At 36.0% G+C, this 27002-nt stretch overlaps 2 protein-coding genes across 2 annotated transcripts in view; one reads left to right on the top strand and one right to left on the bottom strand.

Moving 5' to 3' along the window:
* LOC136039167 (MDS1 and EVI1 complex locus protein EVI1-A-like) overlaps positions 1 to 27002 on the bottom strand; it is a 137195-nt gene that overhangs the window by 72861 nt on the left and 37332 nt on the right. The window lies entirely within an intron of this gene.
* Positions 25128 to 25583, top strand: LOC136039640 (craniofacial development protein 2-like). Its single transcript, XM_065723538.1, has one exon. It carries the CDS (start codon positions 25128 to 25130, stop codon positions 25581 to 25583), a length of 456 nt encoding a protein of 151 aa, XP_065579610.1.

Here is a 27002-nt window from a genome sequence, read left to right as displayed (position 1 = left end):
AATGTTCGCAGTAACATATTACTTCCGGCAAAAAAAAAAAAAAATATCGTTATCATTCCAATATTATGACTTTTTTTTAGCACCAGAAAAACCTCAAACTTACACTAAATGACAAAAGGAAAATGGCACCAGAAAAATGACAAAAGAAAAAATGACAAAAGAAAAAATGGCACCAGAAAAACATTGAAAATTGCACTAAATGACAAAACCCCTACAATTCAGGATCTAAAATCGAACTTTAACCTTGTATTTTTACATAGTATCGCCCAAGATCTGTTCCTAGGACCTGCTGTTTACCCATGGTAAACCAAACTTCCACTGATTCTATACCTTTATTTTTGCTTTAAACGAAAACTTTTAAGATTAAATTTAGGGCATCGCCATTGTCGACTGCAGTGTTTTCCCTGTTAAGCGTTTCCATACAGATTCCTTTTTCCCTTTTATGAGGATCTCTGCGGGCATGGGGGTATTGCTAATATACACTACTGTATACAAACTATGCAGGAAAAAAATTCCTTGAAATTGAAACTGATCAAAGAAGTGAACCAGTGGGTTTATGGTCTAACAGGTACTCAAATTTTAATGTTGAAACAATATTTTCTCTGAAAAACCTTTAAAAGACTCTTCCCTACCCTTGCAAGGTCGAGTTGGATGTAATCCCACAAATAGCTCAATAGAGGCCGTAACGTTCACTAACTTTTAAATCACCTTCATCTTTTATTTTTGAAACCGGCTTTTTAAATTTTAACGTTTTGCAGAACCACAATGTTTCATATTGGGAAAATTTCAAATATTTTTTTAGATGTAAGTACAACAACCAATCAGGATCATTTCAAAAACTTCGAGCTACCTGAGGCTCCAACTCGAACCGCGTTACACTAGGAAAACTACAAATAAGAAATGACAAAAAATAAGATATGCTAAACATTGCTATCCAAGTCGGAAACTCGCAGTTGCAGAAATTCTGTACCCTCTTATTAAACAATATTCGAATGAAAAGCTTGTGAAGAGGAAACGTAATGTTGGTCATAAAGCTCGAATCAATTTAACAACCAATATTTTTGAAAAGGAGAATCAAGTGTCAAAAGTCTTAGACACTAAACCTGTAACCTATCGGCTATGCGACATGAAAGATGATAAGAGTATTGGGGGTTTATTACTTGTATGAATTACAAAACGTTAGAACTTCCGGAGTATATGAAAATTGAAAAATATTAAAAAGTCAAACTCGCAAGGGCAAGAAACAGTTGCTTGTCTGCTCTGGGAAAAGTAAATAAATATTAATGTAAAAAGCCTTTGCTGTTCTTTACTACAGGCAACACTATAGGATTGTCTCTGACTTGAACAGGGGAGTTGAACTTTCAATTTCCCTACAAATTATTCAGAGGATAAATGAGAGGGAATTATTAAAGGCGAATTTCGGAGGGGGAATTTTCCAGGGGCTGGACTTTTTTTCCGGGGGAGTATTTTATACGGGGAGTAATTTACATTGGCGCAAATTTCCTTAGGTATTTTTTAGGAGGAAGAATTTCCTGTGGAAAAAAATTTCCAGAGGTATTTTCCGGGGGGTATTTTCTAGGACTGGGAGGCGGCTGGGGTAAACACCTAGACCCGATTGATTCAAGTTTGGTGCACAGAACAAAGACCGGAAACTAGTTTATTTTTTATTATTTTTCCCTCAATCCACACTTCATTAAGAAGTCAGCATAAACAAATTAAAAAAAAAAAAAATTCTGAAAAGTTAGAAAAATTCTGAGTCCTAAATTCTGAATCCCAGAGAAATCCCATCTAACTCCGAAAATCCTGAATTTCAGGATAATCCAGCAAACTGGAAGCATTGGTAACTATTAGCCTACTAAATTTCAAATGAATTTCAAAGGGTGAAAAGATTTTGTTTTTTTCTATACAGAAGTTAGTCGAAGTTAAGAAATGATGTACAAATTTCTGGCCCCTTCTGAATTTCTTCCTTTCTGCCCCCTTGGTCAAAACTTTGCTTGCTCCCTAAGTTTCAAATAGATCTGAAAACTTTCGCACCCAGGTCGCAGAAGGAGAGTATTTTTATGAAAACCATCAACCCCGTGTCCCAGGGATAATTCGTTTTTGTGGTATAAAGGTAACCAGGAAAGGGGGAGGGTATTGGGCCCAATTTTTTCCTTAAGCAACACGGATTGAAAATCACGGCACGCTTTTTTATTTAAACAATGAGCAAATGTCTACCCTTACACCTGAAAACTTGGCAGACGGAAGAGCAGGGGTCTTGGAAGGTTAATCATACCACCTTGGTCTTCAAATCATATATATGAATTTAAAAAGTTGTGGGTGATTCTAGATCAAATAAAGTGTAACATGGCAACCTTTTAGCTAAATGTTGGCAATGGGAGGGACCCGGGGATGCTGGAGAAGCTGATGGCCCTTGTAATGGTGATTGAAAAAGACTGAAACAATGCAAAGAAATCGGGAAATAAAAAATAAATATTATTTTAATCTTTGTAAAAAAAAAAAACGCGTTGGGAAATTTTTATTTATTGAGAGAATACCTTTCTTTCTGCTAAGGAAGTAACTTGTTTAATGGGCGATGGATGGGCTACAGGCTTTTTTAAGACTTTAGCCAAGAAAATATCTTCTTTTTTTCTATTAATTGACAGCAAAATACACGTGTACCAACTTCCCAATTGCTAATGAAAACTGCTAAATCAAGCCACACCCTGATTAAAAACAAAAGAGGCATTCATGGTCAGGATTACAATAGTGCATATCCAAGGTCAAGAACATCTTACTGTCCACGTGAAATGATGCTGAAAGATTATCATCTGATCATGCTAAACATGACTTCCGTGTCGACATCTTATTATGTTGGATGGCGAATAAGACACTCCAAATGTCCAACTTTTATTCAACCGTGAGGCGAAAGTATAGCAAGGATTTTTAGTGCCTGGGGACCATGCCGGATTTAACTCCCCCCCCCTCGCCCTCCTCACGATAACTACCACAATTTAAATAAATTTAATAAAAAACTCAGTTTGGTAGCCCCTCAGAGGCTGCGCCCTGAGAGAGCAGCCCCGCCTGCCCCCTTCCTAGCTGTACTGCTGCCGTGAGGATAGTGTGGATCCATATTTACGGTAAAGCGCCAAGTGCGTTGAAAACAAAATGCGATTCAATTGGTGGAATTAAATTTGACAACTGTATATATCTTAAAAATTAGGATAAATCGAAAATTCAATTTATAATAAAAAGGCTTTCATATGCAGTTATTCAGAACTAAATTTATAAAAAGAAACATGGATGGACATCCCGTATCTTCTCCGAAGGCAACATCCCGGGGTAAGGGTTTTGACTAACCCCCCAAAAAATGTTTCTGACTCGTAAAAACGTACCAAAAATGTATATAAGCAAATACATTGTTTGACTTTTTGGTACAGTACCGCCCCCCCCAAAAAAAAAAATATTTTTGTAAAGCACCCCCAAGAAACCCTGGATACGGCCCTAGTCCCCCTTCCCCTTGGGGAATTTCGCATTATTGCCGAAATTTCTGCAGCTACAAGAATTTTGGGCGTCTATCGTATTTTTCGTAAAATTATAATCCGTTGGCTGGGATTTTTTCGTGAAAACCAGAAAAAAAGAAAAACAGAGCAGAAAAAAAATGAACGCTGCTACTCTTAGATATAGAAAATTACACTTTGCCCCCCGATCCCAAATTTGGTTGAACTGACACCACTGCTAGCTTTAATGGCAAAATTTTTTTTTTTTTTTACGTCTCTTTGGCTGCAAAAGAATGACAACACCTTTTTTTTTATAAGAATGGAAAAACACGAAAAATTAGCAAAAAAAAACAAAAAAAAAACAAGACAAAACTGTACGACTGCAAAAAGTTGAACAAGGCACAGATTGCTTTAGAAGGTACGTTGTTTTTTTTTTTGTTTTTTTTTTTTAATCAAGTGATCGTTTTTGGTTATTTAATCAAGTGATCGTTTATGGTTGATTGTAAAAACAATCAAGTGATTGTTTTTTTTTTTTAATCAAGTGATCTTTTTACGGAAGTTGCTGCCAAATTGTTGCCAATTTTAACTAATTACCGTAACTTGTTAATTTTCATGGCTTAACATTATTTTCATGGCCCTAGAAGCTCTGTATATTTAATCATCCACAAGAAATCAGCCTAAAAAACTGTGGTTTTCAATCATGAATAAACCTGAGATAGGTCCAAGGTGTGAAAATTGTTATTACTTTTCATTTATTGTTAATTGATTGTTAAACTGATTAATTTTAATTGTTTAATTGTCAATTGATTGATTGTTCAATTGATTATTTAACTTCGTTTGTTAAATTAATTAATTAATTAATGGATCAGTTTCTTAATTGATTTCCCAAGAGATATCTAAGAAATTGCGGTTTTCAAACATGAATAAACCAAAAATGGACCCAAGGAGTGACAATTGTTTTTATTTTTCATTTGTTTAATTGTTAACTGATTGATTGTTTTGTTGATTAAGTAATTCATCAATTGTTTAATATCTAAGAAATTGCAGTTTTCAAACATAAATAAACCAGAGATGGTTCCAAGGAGTGAAAATTGTTTTATCATGATTTCATTTGTACTTTCCTTTTTAACTGACAACTACAGTGGGGTTTCGAATAGGTACTCACAAGGAAGGAGGGGGTAAAAAAGAAACTTATCCCTCACTGGAATAATAAAAACAACAATTTTCACTATTCTTTCAGTATACTTTGAATAGTCGATACGTTCAATTTTCTTCTCCTTGTAGTCTTTACATGTGTAGTTATCTACGTTTATTGTTTGTAATAAAGAAATAAAATTGAAAAAATCCTGAACTTACAGAGAATCAATGATTCAGTGACGCCAAAGGTGGAGTGTTTGTTCTTCTATGTTTCTCCCCTCACCCACGGACTTTGAAAAAAAAAGCGTATTTAGGTATCTTAACTGACAAATGTGCTCTCATTAGAAAAAAATCGAGCCCAAAAATTACTCGAATCAGATTTTGAGAAATACATTTGCCTTCCCGCCCCACAGCAGTTTTGTGAGTTCGCGAGATTGCAGTGATTTTCTTTTAGAATCTCTGCTGCCAGAAAAGTTGGAGCTTCTTAAGTGAGAAAATCAAAACTAGGTATGGCCTTTTACGTGTGTGTGTTTAATTTCTTTGTGTGGCATTATCTCTTTGCTTGCATGTACGTGCTGATGAGTTTTTAAATATTGTGTGACATTTTCTCGCGTGTATTAATCAGATTAGTGTGTGAATGTGAGCACATATACACACACACATATACACACACACACACACATACACACACACACACACACACACACACAAAGACACACACACACACACACACACACACACACACACACACACACACACACACACACACACACACACACACACACACACACACACACACACACACACACACACACACACACACACACACACACACACACACACACACACACACACACACACACACACACACACACACACACACACACACACACACACATATATATATATATATATATATATATATATATATATATATATATATATATATATAAGAAGTGAGGCCTTTTTGGATTCGGTGTTGCAATACCCCCTTGGCCGACCCCAACACTTTTTTAAAAGAAACTTTTCAAGACACAGGTGTTACTTATTTTCTTCGACATGAAGGTGCATTAATTACGTAATAGGGAGGGTTTATTCTGGTTTCAAGTAATATGATTTGGCTGTTACAGTATAGTTCTTTGATTGTTTAAAAACCTTCAGGGGCCCACCAAATCAGGATTTTCTTGATTGTTACGTCATAGTTTCCCTGAGTGTTTAAAAACCTACGAGACCCCGCCAAATCAGGATTTCTTCATTTTTTTTTAAAGAAACCTACAAGGGCAAGGAAAAAAACCTTTATGGGCCCCCTCAATTAAGGACTGGGTCTCAATATGTCCAGGCTTTACTGCCCATTGAATATCAGCAAACATGGAATTTTTCCATCGTTTTCTGTGGGCAGAATCCTTAGAGAGACTAGTTGTCTATTGATTTCCTAAGAATAAAGGTTTGTTGGTAAACATAGGGCGTACCACTATTTTCAAGAAACAGAAGCGTTACGTGATCCGCTATTATTATAGCGTGTACCGAGCAATTCTTTTTGTTCGTGGGAGGAGGGGTTTATAAAACCAATAACTAGAACGGAATTTGCATTAGTCTTTATTAGACTCTGAAAATACAACAAGAAATTTTGAAAAATGGATAGGCCTAAAAAACCAACAATAAGCTTCTTTCTATATACCCCCATCCCCCCACCACAATAATAATATGGTCATACCCCAATTTGAGCTGATACAGTTTTCTTTATTAAATAAATACCTAAGAACCCCACACCCCTCCCCCATAAGATAAATGTATCGCCTATAAATTTTTTCAATTTCCTCGCAAAATATATTCTTTACTGTAAAAGTCATGACTCCTTTTAAACTGCTTTGAAGCGTGTTCTACGAGCTGGATATTCATGAGTTAAACCATTAATGACACCTTCCATCATGTAAAGGCTTAGTTTCTACCTAACAGCTGGTCTTGCGACAATCGCATGAAAGGCTTCTGACCATTTGGTAAATTTGAATGCTCTCGTTTTCTGGGCGTTTCGTAATTTGGAAATGTTCTTCTGATCAAATTGACCGACTTATGGTTAAACATAATCTTTGATTTGTGTGAGGAGCGGAGGGGGCCATGATTACTACCGTTGTTTAATAAAATACAATTAGATCTAATTTAAGGTACGCAATACGGAAAAAAAAACGTTTGAAATTTAAAGGGAAGGCTTTTGAGTTGTATGGATGTGAAAAATTAATATTGGGGTGTACACAAATCTGAAAAATTCAGGTTCAGAAGCGCAATATAGAAAATTAGGGTTTAAATAACTAAAACGATAAAGTTTGAATAGTATGCTGGTAAGAATTGGAACGAGGGTGTAAGAAAATCTATACTAGCTAGATTTAGAAGCACAATATGGAAAAAAAACTGATTGGAAACCAATAAAAATTGTGCATTTTGAAAATTATGGTGGTAAAAATTCCTATGGTGGTGTATCCGCAAATCTAATTATTTATATTTAGGAGCGCAATATGGAAAACTAGTATGATGAAAGAATATTAATATTGGGTTCTGCGCAAATCTGGATACTTTAAGTTTGGGAGAGTAAAATGGAACATGTGCTCAGAAATTAATAAAGAGAAGGCTTTTGAAAAGCATGCTGCTAAAAAATTATTATGGGGGTGTACCTTAAATCTAGGTTATCAAGGTTTAGGAGTGCAATAGGGGAAATTAGGGTTAAAATTGCTAACATAAAAGGAATTCGAATAGTGTGCTGGAAAAAAATTGGTATGGGGGTGCATACAAATCTAAATTATCTACGTTTAGGAGCACAAAATATAAGAGAGAATTTTAAAATTAAAAGAAGTAAGGCTTTTGAATAGTAAATTGGTAAAAAATTAATACTGGGGTGTAAGTAACTTTGAATTATCTAGGCTTAGAAGCGTAATATGTAAAATTAGGGTCTGAAATCAATAAAAGGAAATCTTTTGGATTCTATGAATGTAAACAAAAATAATTGGGGTGTGCAAAAACCTGAATAGATTAAAATTAGGAGTTTATTACCATGACACCCATGTATGGGAAAATTGCTGGTATTAAATTTGTAGATGGTAGTGTTGGGTCTATGAGCCTGATGGGTCACTCGGGGAGCCCCGTGTATGGAATAATTTCTGATCATTAAATATAGGTGGTGGTGTGGTCTCAATACTCCCATAGGATCACGTTGCCCTCTAATGAAATTTTCAGACTAATATTGTATTCTCCTTCAACCTAATATAAATTCTTTCATAGGATGAAATCAAAAGGGTCTCGGTGAGCTAATCCTCTTATTATTCTTAGGTTCAAATGCGAACATCTCAAGTGTCCAACAACCTTCACGAGGAAATTTAATCGTTACTGGTGTTGGAACAGGCCCCAGAGAATAGTGAACTTAAAGGGTATTTTAGTAGGGGGTTAACCCGGTTAATGTAGCTCCCCTGTATTCGATTTAGATGTGTTTGTGTGGAGGTTGGCCTAGATAGGGACTATAAATGGGTTGGCCAGCTACCATCAAACGAGGTCGAGAAGTGCCCACCCTGCAAAGTGATAGTGATTACAATTTACGTAATATTCATGTCATAAAGCTGAGTTTGAATAACCCTTGAACACTCTTACAAGTGGTAACATCCATGTGGATCCAGTACACAAAATATATTCCTATGTCAGCAAGATTCGGGCACTCCTTCAACGACAAATTCAGGAGACAGGAGGATGGGACAGTGTTAAAGCATCCAGTACTAAGAACAAATTTTTTGAGTGAAAAGTCAGATGAAGTGTACTCGCATTATATACAAACGGAGATGCAGACACTTCACCCAGACCTAAATACTTTTGAGGGAGTTTTTTGGATCGGGTGTTAAGTATTTTTAACTGGGTGGAAAGTTATAATGAAAATGGGAGTGCATAAATACTTTTATTTATAGAAAATTTATATTTAAATGTAACAAAATTGAAAATAAAAACTGTTTTAAGAGTTAGGAGGAATTATTTGGAAAAATATAATGCAGATTTAAAGGGTTGTAAGGGTGTACACGCTTCTCTTACGATGCTTCAAGTATTAGGATGTATGAGTATTAGTATTAAGCTTAGGATGCTTCAAGTATTCATTCCTAGTCACAGGGTATAAGCCCAACGAAAATCAGGGTGTTAGTAAGACATAGTTTGAGAATTTAGCAGTTATTGGGGGTGGGGAGCGGACAGAGTTTCCTGAAGTATAGTTCAATACTGAAAAAGGGCAATATCCTGTAGCATCTGAGGGGATAGACATTTCTCAGAGGGCTAATGAGCATTTAAAGATTGGGGTATCAGTGTTACAGTATCATACAGAGTATGAAGAGGAGGAACTTGGAGATAAATTGGGGTAATGTACTCAGTATGGGCTCCATCCATTGAATCGGTGAAACCTTGGGTATGGCTTCTCTACGAGCCTGCCAGTGAATCTGATGCAAATGTCAATTTCTTTCCAATTACCAATATTATTCAGGTTTTAGGTCAAGTGAAGAAACAAAGTTTACGCCATTATTGTCCAATCTGTCTATCAGCCGTCCAAACAGAATTGAAATTTAAACACTACTTGAGGCACTATGAGAGTCATGGATGCCAGTCTTGTGAGACGGTTTCGGCCGACAATACCATCTTGCGGTTAAAAAATTTCTAACATTCGATCCTGCAGAGGGACAAGGTGGAATTAAACATTGAAGCTAAACTTATAGACGTATGTGATCCATCAAGCTCAAATCATGTTAAAGAACATAAAACCATTGCAAGCTCTAATAAGAATTCTCAAAGAATCTCGAATAATGCTATGCGATTTGTAGAGGTGTTTGAGACATTGGCTGGGGAAGATTGTTTAAGTTCAGCTTGGGTTGTACTTATTATTAAATAAAAAACCAAGTTTTTTTAAATGAAAGTAAGGAGCGACAATAAAACTTAAAACGAACAGAAATTACTCCGTATATGAAAGGGGCTTTTCCTCCTCAACGCCTCGCTCTTTACGCTAAAATTTGACTCTTTCTCTTAACTCTACTTTTTAAAACAGTAAAAAACCTTGGCGTAAAGAGCGATACGTTGAGGAGGAAAAGCCTCTTTCATATACGGAGTAATTTCTGTTCGTTTTAAGTTTTAATGTCGCTCCTTACTTTAATTTAAAAAAACTTATTTTTTTATTTAATTTCTGGAAGTTTTTTGATTAATGCATGTTTTGATCTTGGCTCTCCGCACATAAATAATTCAAACAAAATTTGTACATTAATTTTTGTTCTGCTAAATGGCTTTCTCATAGTTTTAATCGGAAGATTTCAAGAAAAAAGGAGAGACTGAGGAAGCCTAGTTGCCCTCCAATTTTTTGATTACTTAAAAAGGCACCTAGAACTTTTAATTTTTGTACGAACATTTTCATTAGCAAAAAATATACGTAATTTACGAATTAACTTACGTAACGAAGTTCTATATTCGTATGTTTTTATTGCGTATATGAGGGAGTTCACCCTTCGTCGATACCTTGCTCTCTACACTATAGCTTAAATTCTGTCCCAATTCCTTAAGAATGACCCTTGAATCACAAAGGCCATAGAATAAATAGTTGAAATTACTAAAAATACTTTAGCATAAAGAGCGAGGTATTACGAAGAAGTAAACCCCTCATATGCGCAACAATTTCTGCCCTTTTTAAGTTTTAATGCGTCTCCTCACTTTCAGTAGAATTTTTTTTTCATATTTATGTTTTCATTGTTTTTTCAAATAATGCTAAAAAATCTTGAGCCCCCTTCATTGAAAGCCTCTTCCCCCATTAGACGTTTCTCCATGGAAAGATCCTCCCACGTAACCCCCCCTAAACCTCAACTCTCCCTCCTAAACCAAAAATATCCCCCTGAAAACGTCCGTACATTTCCCAGTAACCATTACTATATGTAAACACAGGTCAAAGTTTGTAACTTGCAAACCCTCCCACGGGGACTGCGGGGGAGTAAGTCGTCCCCAAAGACGTAATTATTAGGTTTTCCGACTATGGTCAATAAAATGGCTATCTCATTATTTTGATCTGGTGACTTTGGGGAAAAATGAGCGAGGGAGGGGGCCTAGGTGCCCTCCAATTTTTGGGTCACTTAAAAAGGGCACTAGAACTCTTAATTTCCGTTAGCATGAGCACTCTCGCGACATTCTAGGACCACTTGGTCGATACGATCACCAATGGGAAAAAACAACAAAAAAACAAATAAACATGCATCAGTGATTTGTCTTCTGGCAAAAAATGCGAAATTCCACATTTTTGTAGATAGTAGCTTGAAACTTCTACAATAAGGTTCTCTGAGGCGTTTAATCTGATGGTGCGATTTTCGTTAAGATTTTATGACTTTTAGGGGGTGTTTTCCCCTATTTTCCAAAATGAGGCAAATATTCTCAGGCTCGTAACTTTTGATAGGTAAGACTAATCTTAATGAAAGTCATACATTTAAGATCAGCATTAAAATGCAATTTTTTTTATGTAACTATTGGTATCAAAATTCCTTTTTTTAGAGTTTCGGTTACTATTGAGCCGGGTCGCTCCTTACTATAGTTCGTTACCACGAACTGTTTGAAAACAGCTAATAAGTCAATTTCACGGCTGCGTAATGTAATTATCCAGTGACTCTATCACCAGTGGATGAGTTGGCAATTAAAAATAAAGAAATGTTTTGGTGAGCAAGAATTTTTTTTTACGGTACCGGGGAAACGTCAGTCAAAGACTAGGGCCATTTAAGCAATCCTATTTTAATGAGAGGGGGGTAGTTGTGCTGTATCCCCGTTTATCTGGATCATTTCGACGAATTTAGCCTGAAGGGGCACAGGAGAGGCAATGAGAGGTCGTGGAACCAAATGGGGAGGAATAACTTTCCTTGACTTAGATTAACTAGATGAATGCCTGAGTAATTTGAATGAACATTTAGAGGTTTTGACAGTTCAGGGTGACAGTTGGATTTGTCAGGGTGACCTGACAGTTCAGGGTGCTAGAACATGTGCAAGTGCTAGAATGAAAATCTATGTTAAGAGGATTAAGTCACTAAGGCTAGGAATAAGTGTTGATGAAGAGGTGACGTAGGGTAACGAAAAGACTGATCAGGTGGGCAGCTTCATTCACATTAGTAGTATTATTAGTAAAGACGGTGGGAGCAGTGAAGATGTTAAAAGTACAATAGCCAAGGCTCAGGTTTTTCTTTCTCAATAAAAAAAAAATTCGGAAAAATGGGAAGATAAGACTGCAAACCAAAATTAGAATACTGGAAGGTACAGTGATGACAGTGGTCAAATATGGCTCTGAAGCATGGGCACTCCGAAAAGCGGATGAAGATTTACTAGATGTTTTCGAAGATTGAACGTTCTGAAAAGCGAAATGATTACTTACTAGATGTTTTCCAGAAAATTTGCCTTAGGATTGTTTTGGGTACCAGGCTAACTGACTGTATTTCAAACAGTAGGCTGTAATAAAAATGAATTCAATTTCGGTTTTTAGGGCTATAATGAAAGAAAGGTTGAGATGGTTAGGGCACGTTCTGTGGATGAAGGATAACAGATTGCCAAAGATTGTCGTTTTTTGCCAACCGTTTAGGGCTAAACGGGAAGCGGGTCCTCCTTATCTGGGGTGGGAAGATGTCATAAAGAAAGATTTAAGAGACATGGGAACTTCTTTGGAGGCTGTATAGAGGGAGGCTTTGAACAGATTGGAATGGAGGAGAATTATGCGTGGCTGTGCTGGCCTCAGGTGGCTTCGTGCTGCGGTGAGTATTATTAGAAGTAGTAATGGTAGTATTATTAGTGGCTATATATTTGTATATTAGGGGAGGGGGGGAGTAAAGTATTTACACAGATTGAAGTTAGAAAAACATTCTTCTAACGCAGAATAATTTTACCTAACTCATCAGGCATACAGACCCACTATACTTTTCCCCACTCCCCTAATTCGCGAAAATATATATTCGCGAGTATAATATTAAGTATAATATTTTTATCTTACTATGTTATGTTTCATTAGGATTGAGTGCCATAGAAACAGATTAGAAGAACATTAGGAAGGGCAATGGTTTCTAACCTAACCTAACCAAAATACCAACTCTATATATAAAACATCCAATTAATATATGTACATTGTAGTTTATTTCTCTCGCGCAAAGCTGACTATCACCGAGTAGAAACTGAAATACAAAAACAAACTGGTTCTACTAAAGCCAAAAACTTGAGTGGGGAACTTGAATACTTTAGAAACAAATTTGGGCTATATATTTGCACATTTGTGGGGTGGGTTGAAGTATAGCGGGTCTGCATACATAATGTGTTAGGCACAATTATTCTGCATATTATGGAATAAATATTGTTTTCTAACTTCACACTGCCTAAATGCCTTACCCCCATCCACTCCTAATATGCAAATGTATAGCCCAAATTATTTTTCCGTCTATTGAACTTAAAACAAATAGAAATTATTGCGCATATGAGGGGAATTTTCCCCTACTTGATACCTCGATCTTTACAGTAAAGTTTTTTTATAACTTTAAAAAGTTCTATTATTTTAATTGAACGGCCCTTGTGTTTCAGGAGTCAATCTTGAATAACTAGATTGAGGTGTTGAAGAGGGGTAACCCCCCTAATATACGTGACAGTTTCTGTTCGTCTCAAGTTTAAATGTTGTTCCTTACTTTTAGTCAAAGAACCTGTTTTTCTTCTTTAGTTTAAAGCTACGAGGCACAAACAATTAAATGAAGCATAGAACAGCTACTCCAGTTTTTTTTTTTTTTTTTTATTATTATTCGCAATGTCAGTAGAAACTTTTTACCAAATTGCAACAGCAATCATTACGAACATAACGTTTGTTGCTACTCCAACATGAGTTAAAGATGAAACAAATAAAAAGTGAATTCGCAATTAATTGATAACTTTATCATCGTTTGAACAAATAAAATGTCGGCTTCATCATTAGTTGATGACTTGATCGTCGTGTGATGGTTTTTTGTAGCTAATTCAGATGAAATTACTGCTTTTCTGAATTAGTTTACCGTCTAGGGTGAACAAAACATATAAGAAAAATGTAATGTTCATTAAGAGGTAATTTAGAATATGGAGCTAAGGGTACTACACTGAAAACTATTCATTTTTTACAGAAAAATGATTGTAAGTATATATATATATATATATATATATATATATATATATATATATATATATATATATATATATATATATATATATATATATATATATATATATATATATATATACATACATATAAGGATATATCGGCTTCATCATTAGTTGATCACTTGATCATCGTTTGATAATTTTTTTTTTTGATAATTTGTGTTTCAAATTCAGATGAAGTTATTTCTTATTCTGAATGGGTACACCATCTAGGGTAAAAAAAAAAAACATTGAGAAGAATGGATACTTGTATGATAAACACCCTACCGCTCAAGTTGTTCATTCATCGACGTATTATAGAACTGGTGGGTTTTTTTTTTTCGTTAGTCTCTTTCATCTTAGCGTGACACAAGACTAAGAGAAATGACAGAATAGACGGAAAATATAATTTGGGTTATACATCTGCATATTAGAGTTCGGTGGGGTAAGGCATTTGGACAATGTGAAGTTAGAAAACAATATTTATTCCGTAATATATAGAATAATTGTACCTAACACATTATGTATGCTGACCCGCTATACTTCAACCCACCCCACAAATATCCAAATATATAGCCCAAATATATGTCTAAAGTATTATATTTTTATCTTACTTTGATACATTTCATTAGGATTGAGTGTCAGAGAAATATATGGGAAGAACATTAGGTAAGGCGTATATTACAGAAATACCGAAAAATGCATTGTTCAATTAGATAGAATTTAGAAATGAAGCTAAAGATGCTAAAATGAATATTAGCATTTCTTTACGGAAAAACGATTGTAAGGATGTATAGAAGGATACAGAAAAAAAAATGTAATAGAAATTCTGATATTTATGTCTTATAGCCACCGCACTTAAGTTCTTGGCTTTAGTAGAACCAGTTTGTTTATGTATTTCAGTATCTACTCGGTGATTAAACAAAAAAAACAACTTTTTTTAAATGAAAGTAAGGAGCGACATTAAAACTTAAAACGAACATAATTACTCCATATATGAAAGGGACTTTTCCTCTTCAATGCCCTGCTCTTTGCGCTAAAGTTTGACTCTTTCTCTTAACTCTACATTTCAAAACTGTAAAAAACTTTAGCGTATAGAGTGGGGCGTTGAGGAGGAAAAGCCCCTTTCATATACGGAGTAATTATGTTCGTTTTAAGTTTTAATGTCGCTCCTTACTTTCATTTAAAAAAAGTTGTTTTTTTTTGTTTAATTTCTGGACATTTTTGAATTAATGCATGTTTTGATCTTGGCTCTCCGCACATAAATAATTAATACGAAATTTGCATATTAATTTTTTGGGGCTAAATGGATTTTTCATAGTTTTAATCGGAAGATTTTCAGAAAAAAGGAGCGAGGGAGGAGGCCTAGTTGTCCTACAATTTTTGATTACTTAGAAAGGCAACTATAACTTATGCTTTTTTACGAACGTTTTCATAAGTAAAAAATATACGTAACTTACCAATTAGATTACCTAGCGAACTTCTATATTCGTATGTTTTCACTGCGTATACGAGGGGGCTCACCCCTCGTCGATACCTCGCTCCTTACATTACAGCTTAAATTTTGTCCCAATTCCTTAAGAATGACCCCTGAATCACCAAGGCCGTAGAATAAATAGTTGAAATTGCTAAAAATACTTTAGCGTATAGAGCGAGGTATTACGAGGAGGTAAACCGCTCATATGCGTAATAATTTCTGTTCGTTTTAAGTTTTAATGCTGCTTCTCACTTTCAGTAGAAAAAACTTTTCATATTTATTTTTAAATAATGCTAGAAAATCCTGAGCCCCCTCCATTCAAAGTCTCTTCCCCCATGAAAAGTTTCTCTACGGAAAGAACCTCCCACGTAACCTTCCCCCCCCCCCTCAACTGTCCCACCAATACCGAAAAAATCCCCCTGAAAACGTGGGGACTGCTGGGGAGTAAGCCGCCCCCAAAGACATAGATATGAGGTTTTTCGACTATGGTGAATAAAATGGCTATCTCAGAAATTTTATCCGGTGACTTTGGGGAAAAAATGAGCGTGAGGGGGCCTAGGAGCCATTCAGTTTTTTTGGTAACTTAAAACGGGCACTAAAACTTTTAATTTCCGTTAAAATGAGCCCTTTTGCGATATTCTAGGACCACTGAGGCGATACGATCACCCCTGAGAAAAAAAAACAACAACAAATAAACAAGCATCCGTGATTTGTCTTCTGGCAAAAAATTCCACATTTTTGTAGATAAAAAAAGAAAAAAAGTAACAGAAATACAAAAGCAAATACTAGAGGATATTCTAAACAGTATATTCAACCTATATTTTGGAATAGATAGAATATTCCAAAATCCCTTAGTTTCTTCATTCATTATTTTGTAATGCTTTGGCGCTCAATTTTACATAAGATGGGGGTGGGGGTTGATTTTCCAGGGAGTTGCCAACGGGGGAGGGGGGACTAAACTGCAGGGGAATCTCGCGAAGAATTGACGACATGGGGGAATCAGCCTAGAACCATTTTCTAGATATTCCCCTATGGAAAATGGGGATGAACAGCTATAAATATTATCATAATCGTAAGCAAAAAGATATTTAGAGCTGGGTTCAGGTGCAAGGAGGGGGAAATCAAACACCCATCGGCAAGTATTGCTTTAATTACTTCAACTATTATTGTCTACTTCAATCTTCCACCATTTGAATATGATTTTAGTTTCTGGACTACGTGCTTTTTATGAAGGGGGGGGGGAGGTTAAATTTCCAGGTACTTGGCGGTTTAGACCAAATAAGATAAAAAATTATAGAAAAACCAAAATAAAACTAAATATAACCAAACTTACTGCGAAAGCCATGCTTAATGCAAGTATTTTGAGATAAACGAAATTCACTTAGGACTTAGAGCTGCATAACGTAATAGTTTCCACATTATTCTCCAAATACTTTCAGAAATATAGTGATTCATATTGAAAGACAACATGTACCCTTCCTTGTCTGTCTTGTTACAAGAGTCAGAGAAAAAATTGATAGTCGAACGCCATTTATTCCGAATTTGTGTGACGATTATAATTGTAAGTTGCAATAATTTCGTGGATGAAAATAGAAAAATATTATGAACTTCAATTGATTTTTCTGAGCTTAGAGACTAGAATTGAGTCTAGAGCTATATAAATGTAAAAGGCGATTCTTTAGCACTAATATTCAATTTTTGTTCTATCTATGAGTAATCTATGAAAGTTAAATTGTCAGACATTTTATATACCTTAGAGGATGGCCAATTGAATTTGGAAAATAAAGAGGTAATGGGTGCAGTACCGTCATCGCAGGGGGGCGAAAAACTTGTCCCACTAGATTTAGAACTTTTGTCACATTAGGCCCTCCCACGAAGATTTTGCTCATTGGCGCCCTTTTACCATTGGGCATCCACCAAGATTTTGCTCTAGATCCTCCCCTGTCCATCTTTCTTAAAATTAACTTTGCACAAACATTATGAAAAAAAAAAGAATATTACATGCGTTCATGCGTTTACAAATATTATAAAGAAAAAAAAATCATCACTGCCTTTAATATTTCAAGATATCCCCTCATGATGAGCATATATCCAACTTTAAAGATTTTTCAGACGATATTTATTATTAGGAAAGATAGATGGCTAGTATGGCTTTCTAAAAAAACAAAAAACATTAATTATGTCTTAGTCAAAGGTTTAATTGTCGTGTTGAAAGGAGTAGACTCTAGAAACGTACAAGTCTTTTGGAAAATTTTTGACTTTTCCCGGAGCTTTTTCTATTTTCCTCATTCGGTTGTTGGATAGGTAGGGTATCGCTATGTTGTTATTATGTATGTATTAGTGAAAGCTGGAATGACTTGCAAATTCAGAATATTTTGAATACAATGATTTTTGTTACTTTACGGTGGATTGTTTCTATTACGCGTAGAATTTCTCAATTTTCTTCGTAATCTTCAAAACGTTGCCTTTTCATCGCTGCTTCAGAAATAGCCACTACTTTTTTTAGTTTTTGTCTTTAATCTTTGACTTTTTTTATTGTCCTGTGGCATCTTGTCTATATCTTCTTATTCTTCCTTTCTTTCAGTGGTCCTGATTAATATGTTTTTTTATTTCGTTGTCATATATTCTCTCGTTTTGTTTTGCTTAACCAGTGTGGTTTCAGAAATTATTTGTTAAATTGTAGACTTGTACCTTTCGAATATACTGACACACAAGCTTGAAACATTTCTTTTATTCCAAAAACCGCAATGTTTAACTGTAATAGGAATAAAACTCTAAAGCTCTTATTTTAAATCCTGACTGGATCTGGTGACGTTGGGGGAAGTTTGGGGTGGGGGAACCTAAAATCATGGAAAACGGTTAGATTGGAGGGATCGGGTTGGAATTTGGTAGGAAAAATAAGCAGATATCTTATATAAGTGATTTACATAATTGGAACGGATCCGCTCTATCGGGGGAGGGGGGTAATTCTGAAAAATAAGAAAAAATGACGTATTTTTAACTTACGAAGGAGTGATCGGATCTTCATGAAATTTCATATTTAGAAGGACCTCGTAACTCAGATCTCTTATTTTAAATCTCAACCGGATCAAGCGTAATTGGGGGGAGGGGGTTGGGGGGACCGGAAATCTTAGAAAATACTTAAAGCGGTGAGATCAGGACGAAACTGGATGGGAAGAATAGAAACCTGTCTAAGATACGTGACTGACATAACCGGACCGGATCTGCTCTCTTTGGTGGAATCGGGGAGGGGGGGTAATTTTGAAAATTGAGGTATTTGTAACTTACGAAAGGGTGATCAAATCTTAATGAATTTTGATATTTAGAAGGATCTTGTGCTTTAAAGTTCTAATTTTAAATTCCGACTAGATCCTGTGACATTGGGGGGAGTTGGAGGGGGAAACCGGAATTCTTGGAAAATGTGAAAATTGGGGTATTTTTATCTTACGAATAGATGATCGGATCTTAATGAAATTTAATTTTTAGAAAGAATTCATGTCTCAGAGCTCTTATTTCAAATCCCGACCAGATAGTTTGACATTAGGGGGAGTTGGAGGGGGAAATCTTGGAAAAACACTTGGAGTGGAGGAATCGGGATGAAGCTTGGTGGATAAAATAAACAAATGTCCTTGATACGTGATTGACAGAACGGTACTGGATTCGCTCTCTTTGGTGGAGTTGGGGGGAGGGGTTCAGTGAGTTGGCGATCTTGGTGCTTCTGCACGTGCTAGGACAATGAAAATTGGTAGGCGTGTCAGGGAGCTGCACAATTTGACTTGATAAAGTCGTTTTTCCAGATTCGACCATCTGGAAGGCTAAAGGGAGAGGAAAAATTAGAAAAAATTAGGTATTTATAACTTACGAGTGGGTGATCGGATCTTAATGAATTTTGATATTTAGAATGACATCGTGACACAGAGCTCTTATTTTAAATCCTGACCGGTATTAAGCCTCTTATTTTCCTTTTTAAATGAATCTATTGATTCATAGAATTTTGTTAGAGCTCATATCATATGATCTCTTGGCTCTTAGCTCATCATGCCTCGTCACAAGTGCCATATGAGCTCATAGCTCTTGTTTCTCCTTGGATTCAGCTAGCTTTGCTAGTCAGCTTTATGTTAGGTTTGATGGTGACAGACTAGGTTTTAATCAATTTTTGTGTTAAAAACCTAACCTAAACTAAAAATGAATTTTGGAAATTTGCTGGTGAGTGTTGATATTTACTAGATTTCGGTCTTTCACCGTAACATATATTGCCTACACTTCTGCAATTATTGGGCTATTATTATTTTTTTCTGTGAAATATCAATATTTTGGATTATTTAAATAACAAAAGTTTTGATGGATTTAAAGAGTTTGTCTAAGGCTGTTTCTGAGCTGAATTAAAATCTCTCATGATTTTTTCATAATTGATTTAAAGTCTATTTTGTTTAAGTTGTGTAAATCTGTTTTTCTGAAATCCCGAACATTCAACGAAAACTTGAAAAAAAATCACTAAGCAACTATTTTATTGGAGTTGTGTTATTTTTATTTTACTTGAGAAGTGCTAAGGAAAGTGGAAAAGAGGAATTTATGTATAATTTAGCCCTTCCCCCTCCATGTAAAAAATTTTTTCTCATGGAAGATCCTCCAGGACCCTCCCCCCTTCAGAAAACTCCCACGCGAAAAAATGTTCATACGCTTCCCAATTACAAATGCTATCTGTGAGCAATAAACAAATTACAAAACTTTAAAAAGGTGCTTTAACTTCTGCATTAGGGTTCTCTGATTGTAGCTAGTGAGAAAGGGAGGTACCTCAGAGGGTGGATTTTAATGCCAAAAAACATCTCAGTTCTCATTGAGGCTTCTGATAAACACAGAATTAGCTCTAACGGAGAGACAAGTGGAAGATGGCGGTAGAAATTGTTTTATAATCCCCTGCTAGTATTTTTTATAATTCAAAAGCGACTGAGGACCAACCAATTGCGAGGGGTGTTTTACGGGGGAGATTTTTCACTGGGAGATATTTTCCAAGAGGGGTATTTTCCGAAAGGTGGTATTTCCGGGGGGGGAGTGTTTTCCACATACGACATTTTCCCAAAGGGGGGTGGTTGCCCTTCAATCACTTTTGACTTAGAAAAAGGCTGCTAAAACATGCAATTCCATTCGAATAATAAAACGTGATTAACAAAAACCCCCACAGTCCTTGGGGCAAGAGCTGTAGTCTATTAAAATTTACCCATTGTAAAAATTTAAGGGTTTTATAGAAGGGATGGTCGTACAAACTTTAGAGAAGACTCATCTGATTGGAAGGATAGTCAGCCCCTTCTTTTTAACCCCCCCCCCCAATGCATCTGATCAAAATCTGTTTTCTACATTCGGAAAGATCAAATATTTTCAACACATGTCCATAAAGGTCTGATTCATCAAAAAAAAAAAAGAGAAATAAATTTGATGTAATGGTTTGTGAGATCGGATCGTCTTTTTTTGCAAAAATTAAATAAAAAAAACTAATTTTTTTAGCTGAAAGTAAGGAGCGACATTAAAACTTAAAACGAACAGAAATTACTCCGTATATGAAATGAGTTGTCCCCTCCACAATCCCTCGCTCTTTACGCTAAAGCTTTTAATTGTTTTAAAAAGTAGAATTGTGGCAAAGAGTCAAACTTTAGCGTAAAGAGCGAGGGATTGTGGAGGGGACAACTCATTTCATATACTGAGTAATTTCTGTTCCTTGTAAGTTTTAATGTCGCTCCTTACTTTCAGCTAAAAAAATTAGTTTTTTTTTATTTAATTTCTGAACGTTTTTGAATTAATGCATGTTTGGTTTTGGCTCTCCACACATAAATTATTAAAATGAAATTTGTATATTAATTCTTTTTTGGCTAAATGGCTTTCTCTTAGTTTGGATCAGACGATTTTGAGAAATAAGGGATGGAGAAGGAGGCCTAGTTGCCCTCCAATTTTTCGGTTACTTTAAAAGGCAACTAGAACTTTTAATTTTTAATGAACGTTTTTATTAGTAAAAAATATACGTAACTTAAGAATTAACTTACGTAACAAACTTTCATAACCTTATATTTTTATTATGTATACGAGGGGGTTTGTACCCTCGTTAATACCTCGCTCTTTACACTAAATCGTAAGTTTTGTCCCAATTCTTTAAGAATGACCCCTGAATCAGAAAGGCCGTAGAATAAATAGTTGAAATTACTAAAAATACTTTAGCATAAAGAGCAAGGTATTTATCTCCTCCTAAATACCTCGCTCTTTATGCTAAAGTATTTTTAGAACCCCTCATATGCGTAATAATCTCTGTTCGTTTTAAGTTTCAATGCTACTTCTTCCTTTCATTTGAAAAAACGTTTTCATGTTTATTTTTCATTGTTTTCTTATAGTAATGCTAGAGAATCCTGCGCCCTTGTCATTGAATTTTTCTTCTCCCATGACAGATTCTTCCAAGGAAAGATCCTCCAACATAGCCCACCCCCCTCAGCCCCACCCCCAAACAAAATAAAATCCCCCTACAAACGTCTGTACACTTCCCAACAACCATTACTATATGTAAACACTGGTCAAAGTTGGTAACTTGCAGCCCCTCCCCCAGGGACTGTGGGGGAGTAAGTCATCCCCAAAGATATAGTTATTATGATTTTGGACTATGTTGAACAAAATGGCTATCTCAAAATTTTGATCCGTTGACTTTGGGAAAAAAATGAGCGTGGGAGGGGGCCTAGATGCCCTCCAATTTTTTTGGTCACTTAAAAAGGGCACTAGAACTTTTCATTTCCGTTAGAATGAGCTTTCTTGCGACATTCTAGGACCACTTGGTCGATACGATGACCCCTGGGGGAAAAAAAAAAAAAAAAAAAAAAAAAAAATAAACACGCACCCGTGATTTGTCTTCTGGCAAAAATACAAAATTCCACATTTTTGTAGGTAGGAGCTTGAAACTTCAACAGTAGGGTTCTCTGATACGCTGAATCTGATGGTGTCATTTTCGTTAAGATCCTACCACTTTTAGGGGCGTGTTTCCCCTATTTTCCTAAATAAGGCAAATTTTCTCAGGCTCGTAACTTTTGATAGGTAAGACTAAACTTGATGAGACTTATATATTTAAAATCAGCATTAAAATGCAATTCTTTTGATGTAGCTATTGATATCAAAGTTAAATTTTTTAGAGTTTTGGTTACTATTGAGCCAGGTCGCTCCTTACTACAGTTCGTTACCACGAACTGTTTGATAGTCAGCTTTGCGCAAGAGAAATAAACTACAATGTACATTTTTACATGTATGTACATATATTAATTGGATGTCTTGTACATAGAGTTGGTATTTTGGTTAGGTTAGGTTCGAAACCATTGCCCTACCTAATATTGGCACTCAATCCTGATGAAACATACCATAGTAAGATAAAAATGTTATAAATTTAGAAACAAATTTGGCTGTATATTCGCGAATTAGGGGAGTGGGGTAAAGTATAGCGGGTCTGCATACCTAATGTGTTAGGTACAATTATTCTGCATATTACTTTGGAAGAATGGTTTTCTGACTTCACACTGTCTAAATACTTTACTCACTGCAATACAAAGGTGCATGAGGCCAACACAGAAACTCACGCTCCTCCTCTATCCCAATCTATTCCAAGCCTCCCTCTTTACACCCTCCCAAAAAGTTCTCATTTCCTTTAAATCTTTCTTTATAACATCTTCCCATCCCCAGACGAGAACGACCTGCTTTCTATTTGGGCTTAGACGGTTGGTCGAAAAGGACATTCTTCGGCTATTTGTCATCCTGCATAAGCAGAATTCGCCCTTTCATCCTTTCAACCTTTTCACCATTTCAACCTTTGTTTCATTTTTACTATTTCACCATTTTTTTTTACCATTTCAACCTTTGTTTCATTATAACTCTCGAAAGCAGGATTGAACCACACTTTTCTTACAGCCTACTGTTTGGAATACGATCAATCAGTCGGGTACCCAGAGCAATCCGTAGGCAATTTCTGTGAAAAACATCTAGTAAATCTTCATCCACTTATAGGGGCGCCCATGCTTCAGAGCCATATTTGAAAGCCGTTATCACTGTGCCTTCCAGTATTCTAATCTTGGTTTGCACACTTATCTTCCTATCCTTCCAAACTTTTTTTTATCTGTGAAAAAATACCCTGAGCCTTAGCTATTCGACTTTTAACATCTTCACTGCTCCCACCATCTTTAATAATAATGCTACCAAGGTAAGTGAAGCTGCCCACCTGATTTATTTTTTTGTTACCCAACGTCACCTTTTCATCTTCACTTATTCCTAGCCTTAGGGACTTAGTCTTCTTAACATTAATTTCGAAACCTATTCTAGCACCCTAAACTCACGAAACTTAAGACAAATGCTCCTTAGGACAAATTTCATCATAAATTTACATATAAAAAGGGATAGAACGCAACCCTGCTTTAACTCCTGATTTAAACATAACCAGCTACTAACCTTGTTTCCTATCTTGACCGCAGCAGCATTATTCTCGTACATAGCACTAATCACTTTAATGTATTCGTCTGGTATACCATATAAAGATAAGACCTTTGCTAAAGCTCTTCTATCAACAGAATCGAACGCTTGCTCATAATCTATAAAACTGAGAACCAAAAGTGTTTGACAACTAAGGCACGTCTCAAAAATTAACCTAAGAGCATAAATTTGGTCGACACATCGTCTACCTTTTCTAAAACAAGGTTCTTCTCTTAAAACTTTGTCTACAACATTCCTCAGTCTTAAAAGAATCATATAAAAGAACTTGAATCAACCCAGTAAGTACAATTCAAAGTTAGTGTTCTCAAACATTTGCTCTGATGAAAAAGATTGTAGAGCGCAACGGTTACAGAAAATTTTTCATGATGAGATTGGACCGTCAATAACTGTAATATCTCCTGAGAACATTTTTCAATTGATTCAGTTCAATTGTTAATAATCATATTTGTTATCAATATCAATAATCAATAAAAAAATAATCAATAATCAATTTGGTTCAATAATATTAAACACGTCAAGTCTCCTTTCGAATTTTATGTCTGATGCAATAGTCTCTATTTTATCAAGAGACTCTTGCCGCACATTGTAGCAATTGTAGATTTTTTAGGGTTTTCTAAAAACATTCTGGCACGATTTTGTATTATTTTCGTTAAAAGTGTTGTTTTGATAGACACTGATGGTCCGCAAAGAAATGAATGGAGCTTTAAATTGATACATATTACTCTTCTCGCTGTTAAGATACAATTAACCTAACCTAACCTCTATCTATTGAGTAAATACTAAAGGTAGGTAGGTAGGTAAGTTTTATTTTTATCCACAATATAAACAAAAATCAAAATGACACTACTAATAAATTATTGCAGCAAAAAGAAAGTTCTAAGGACTCGTGCTGAAAATTCCTGTTATGATTTATATTTTATAAACGAATACCTAAACATAACAACTCATGATTATCCATGTAGCCTATCTTATATATAAAAACAACAACATAAACAAATGAACACTATACAATAAAATAGTCAAATTAATTATTTTTACTGTTTCTAGCCTCCATCCCACCCCAAAAAACTACAAAAAAACCTACCACCCTTCAAAATCTATTAATTAAATAAAATATTTTCAATTTAGTTTCAAACTCCGCCTGTCACTGTCATCGATAATGCCAGCCTGTCCCAAGCAACGATAAAGGAGGAAGGTTGGGCGACAGGTTTGCTACCTGTCCCTTTAAAAAAGCCCCAGCAATGGAAACGTCGATAAATGCCTCGGATGAATTATCTTCCCCCCTGATAACGAACCCAGCACGCCCCCGAACACGATTATTGACTGCGAAACAAACAACAAAAATCGGCTTCTGGAACGTGAGAAATATGATTCAGTTATCAAAAATCGAGCAAGTTCTCAGAGAGATGAAGCAATATAATATTGACATCCTGGCCCTAAGCGAAATACGTTGGAAACGTGTAGGCCAAGAAACACTAGATCATGGGTATGTGCTGTTGTATAGCGGAGAGGACAACCATCATCAGGCAGGTGTAGGATTTATGATGTCCCCTGCAGGATACCGAACAATGCTCAAATGGACTCCAATAAACGAAAGGATCTTGTTTGCACGATTTGCTACAACACACACTAAGGTTTCTGTCATTGTATGCTACGCTCCAACCAATGAGGCGGATGATGATGTCAAAGATAGCTTCTTTGAAACCTTGCAAGCAGTCACTAAAGACATCCCCAAACATGATGTTCTATGTGCTGCTGGTGATCTGAATGCCAAAGTAAGAGCCAATCGCAAGTACTGTCCGGAAGTCCTGGGACCAGACTAACGAAAATGGTGCATTACTAGTAGACTTCGCGCTAAGTAATGACCTTGTCGTTGTAGGGACACTCTTCGAGCATAAAAATGTGCACAACTACACATGGAAATCTCCAGACGGTTCAACGCGAAACCAGATCGACCATTTCCTGACCGCCAGAAGGTGGCGTACAAGCCTGTTAGACATGCGTGGGTATAGAGGAGCAGACGCCCAGTCGGATCACATGCTCATGATCACCCACATACAGATCAAACTACGTGCCCAAAAGAAGACACGGTAAGATCTGAAGAAACTGTACGACACGGACAAGCTACAGGATCGAAAAATCTGCAGAGATTTCTGTATATCGTTATGGAACAAATTTGATGCCTTGGCTGTTGAGGCAAAAGACTTAGAAAGCGTCGAAGAGAAATGGGAGAAAATAAAAAGTGCATACACGACGATTGCCGAAGAAAAGCTAGGTTTCCGAAAGAAACCAAAGGAAAGGTGGATCTCTGACGTAGCATGGAAACTGATTTACGAATGAAAGGCACTCAAGCAAGCTATGCTCATAGCTACTACAATGAGTTCAGAGCTGGCAACAAAACAATTATACAAAGAAAAAGATAAAGAGGTAAAAAAGAGTCCAAGAAAGAACAAGAGACAGTTCCTTGAAAAGAAAGCAGCTTTAGCTGAAGAAGCTGCTAGGAAGGGTGACTCCAAGATTGTCAACCGATTGACAAATAAGATGGTAGGAAAACAAAACGGCCGAATCACCCTTGTCAAGGACGAAAATGGATCAATTATATCTGATCCAGAAAAAATTGACGAGAGATGGGCTTCCCATTTCGAAAAACTTTTGAAAAGACCGAGAACTTGTGACCGAGCAAATGTGCATGATATCCCTTTTATGTATTTAGACATCAATACAGATCCTCCAAGTGCTGAGGAGATCATATATGCAGAAAATAAGTTAAAAAATGAACGATACTCGGGTATTGATGGCATTCCAGCAGAAATGCTGAAGTGCTCAATTAGTACCTGCATATCTATTTAGCTCTCCCTCTTCACCAAAATATGGACCTTAGGGAAGGTCCCAAGATATTGGAGCAGAGGCATTATAGTCCAACTCTTCAAAAAGGGAGACTTGATGAACTGCCATAACTAGAGAGGCATCAATCTTCTCCCTGTCTCATCCAAACTATTATCCTCCGTCATTTTGCAGCGTCTGCGAAAAGCACTAGACGCAACTCTACGAGAAGAGCAGCATGGTTTCAGAACTGGGAGATCCTGTTCTGATCTAATATTTTTACTGAGAATGCTTGTCGAAGACTCAAAAGAATGGAACAAAAAGATCTGCCTCCTATTCATTGACTTTGAAAAGGCATTTGACTTAGTTGACAGAGATTACTTGTGGAGAGTTCGAAATCCTACGGAATTCCCGAGAAA

This window comes from Artemia franciscana, chromosome 19 (genome assembly GCF_032884065.1).
Source record: "Artemia franciscana chromosome 19, ASM3288406v1, whole genome shotgun sequence".
NCBI lineage: Eukaryota > Metazoa > Arthropoda > Branchiopoda > Anostraca > Artemiidae > Artemia > Artemia franciscana.
The sequence above is the reverse complement of the archived record's forward strand: the minus strand, read 5'-3'. Positions and strand labels throughout refer to the sequence as shown.

Excerpts from the sequence above, each read along its gene's own strand:
- LOC136039640 (XM_065723538.1), top strand. The coding sequence starts at position 25,128 with ATGATTCAGTTATCAAAAATCGAGCAAGTTCTCAGAGAGATGAAGCAA.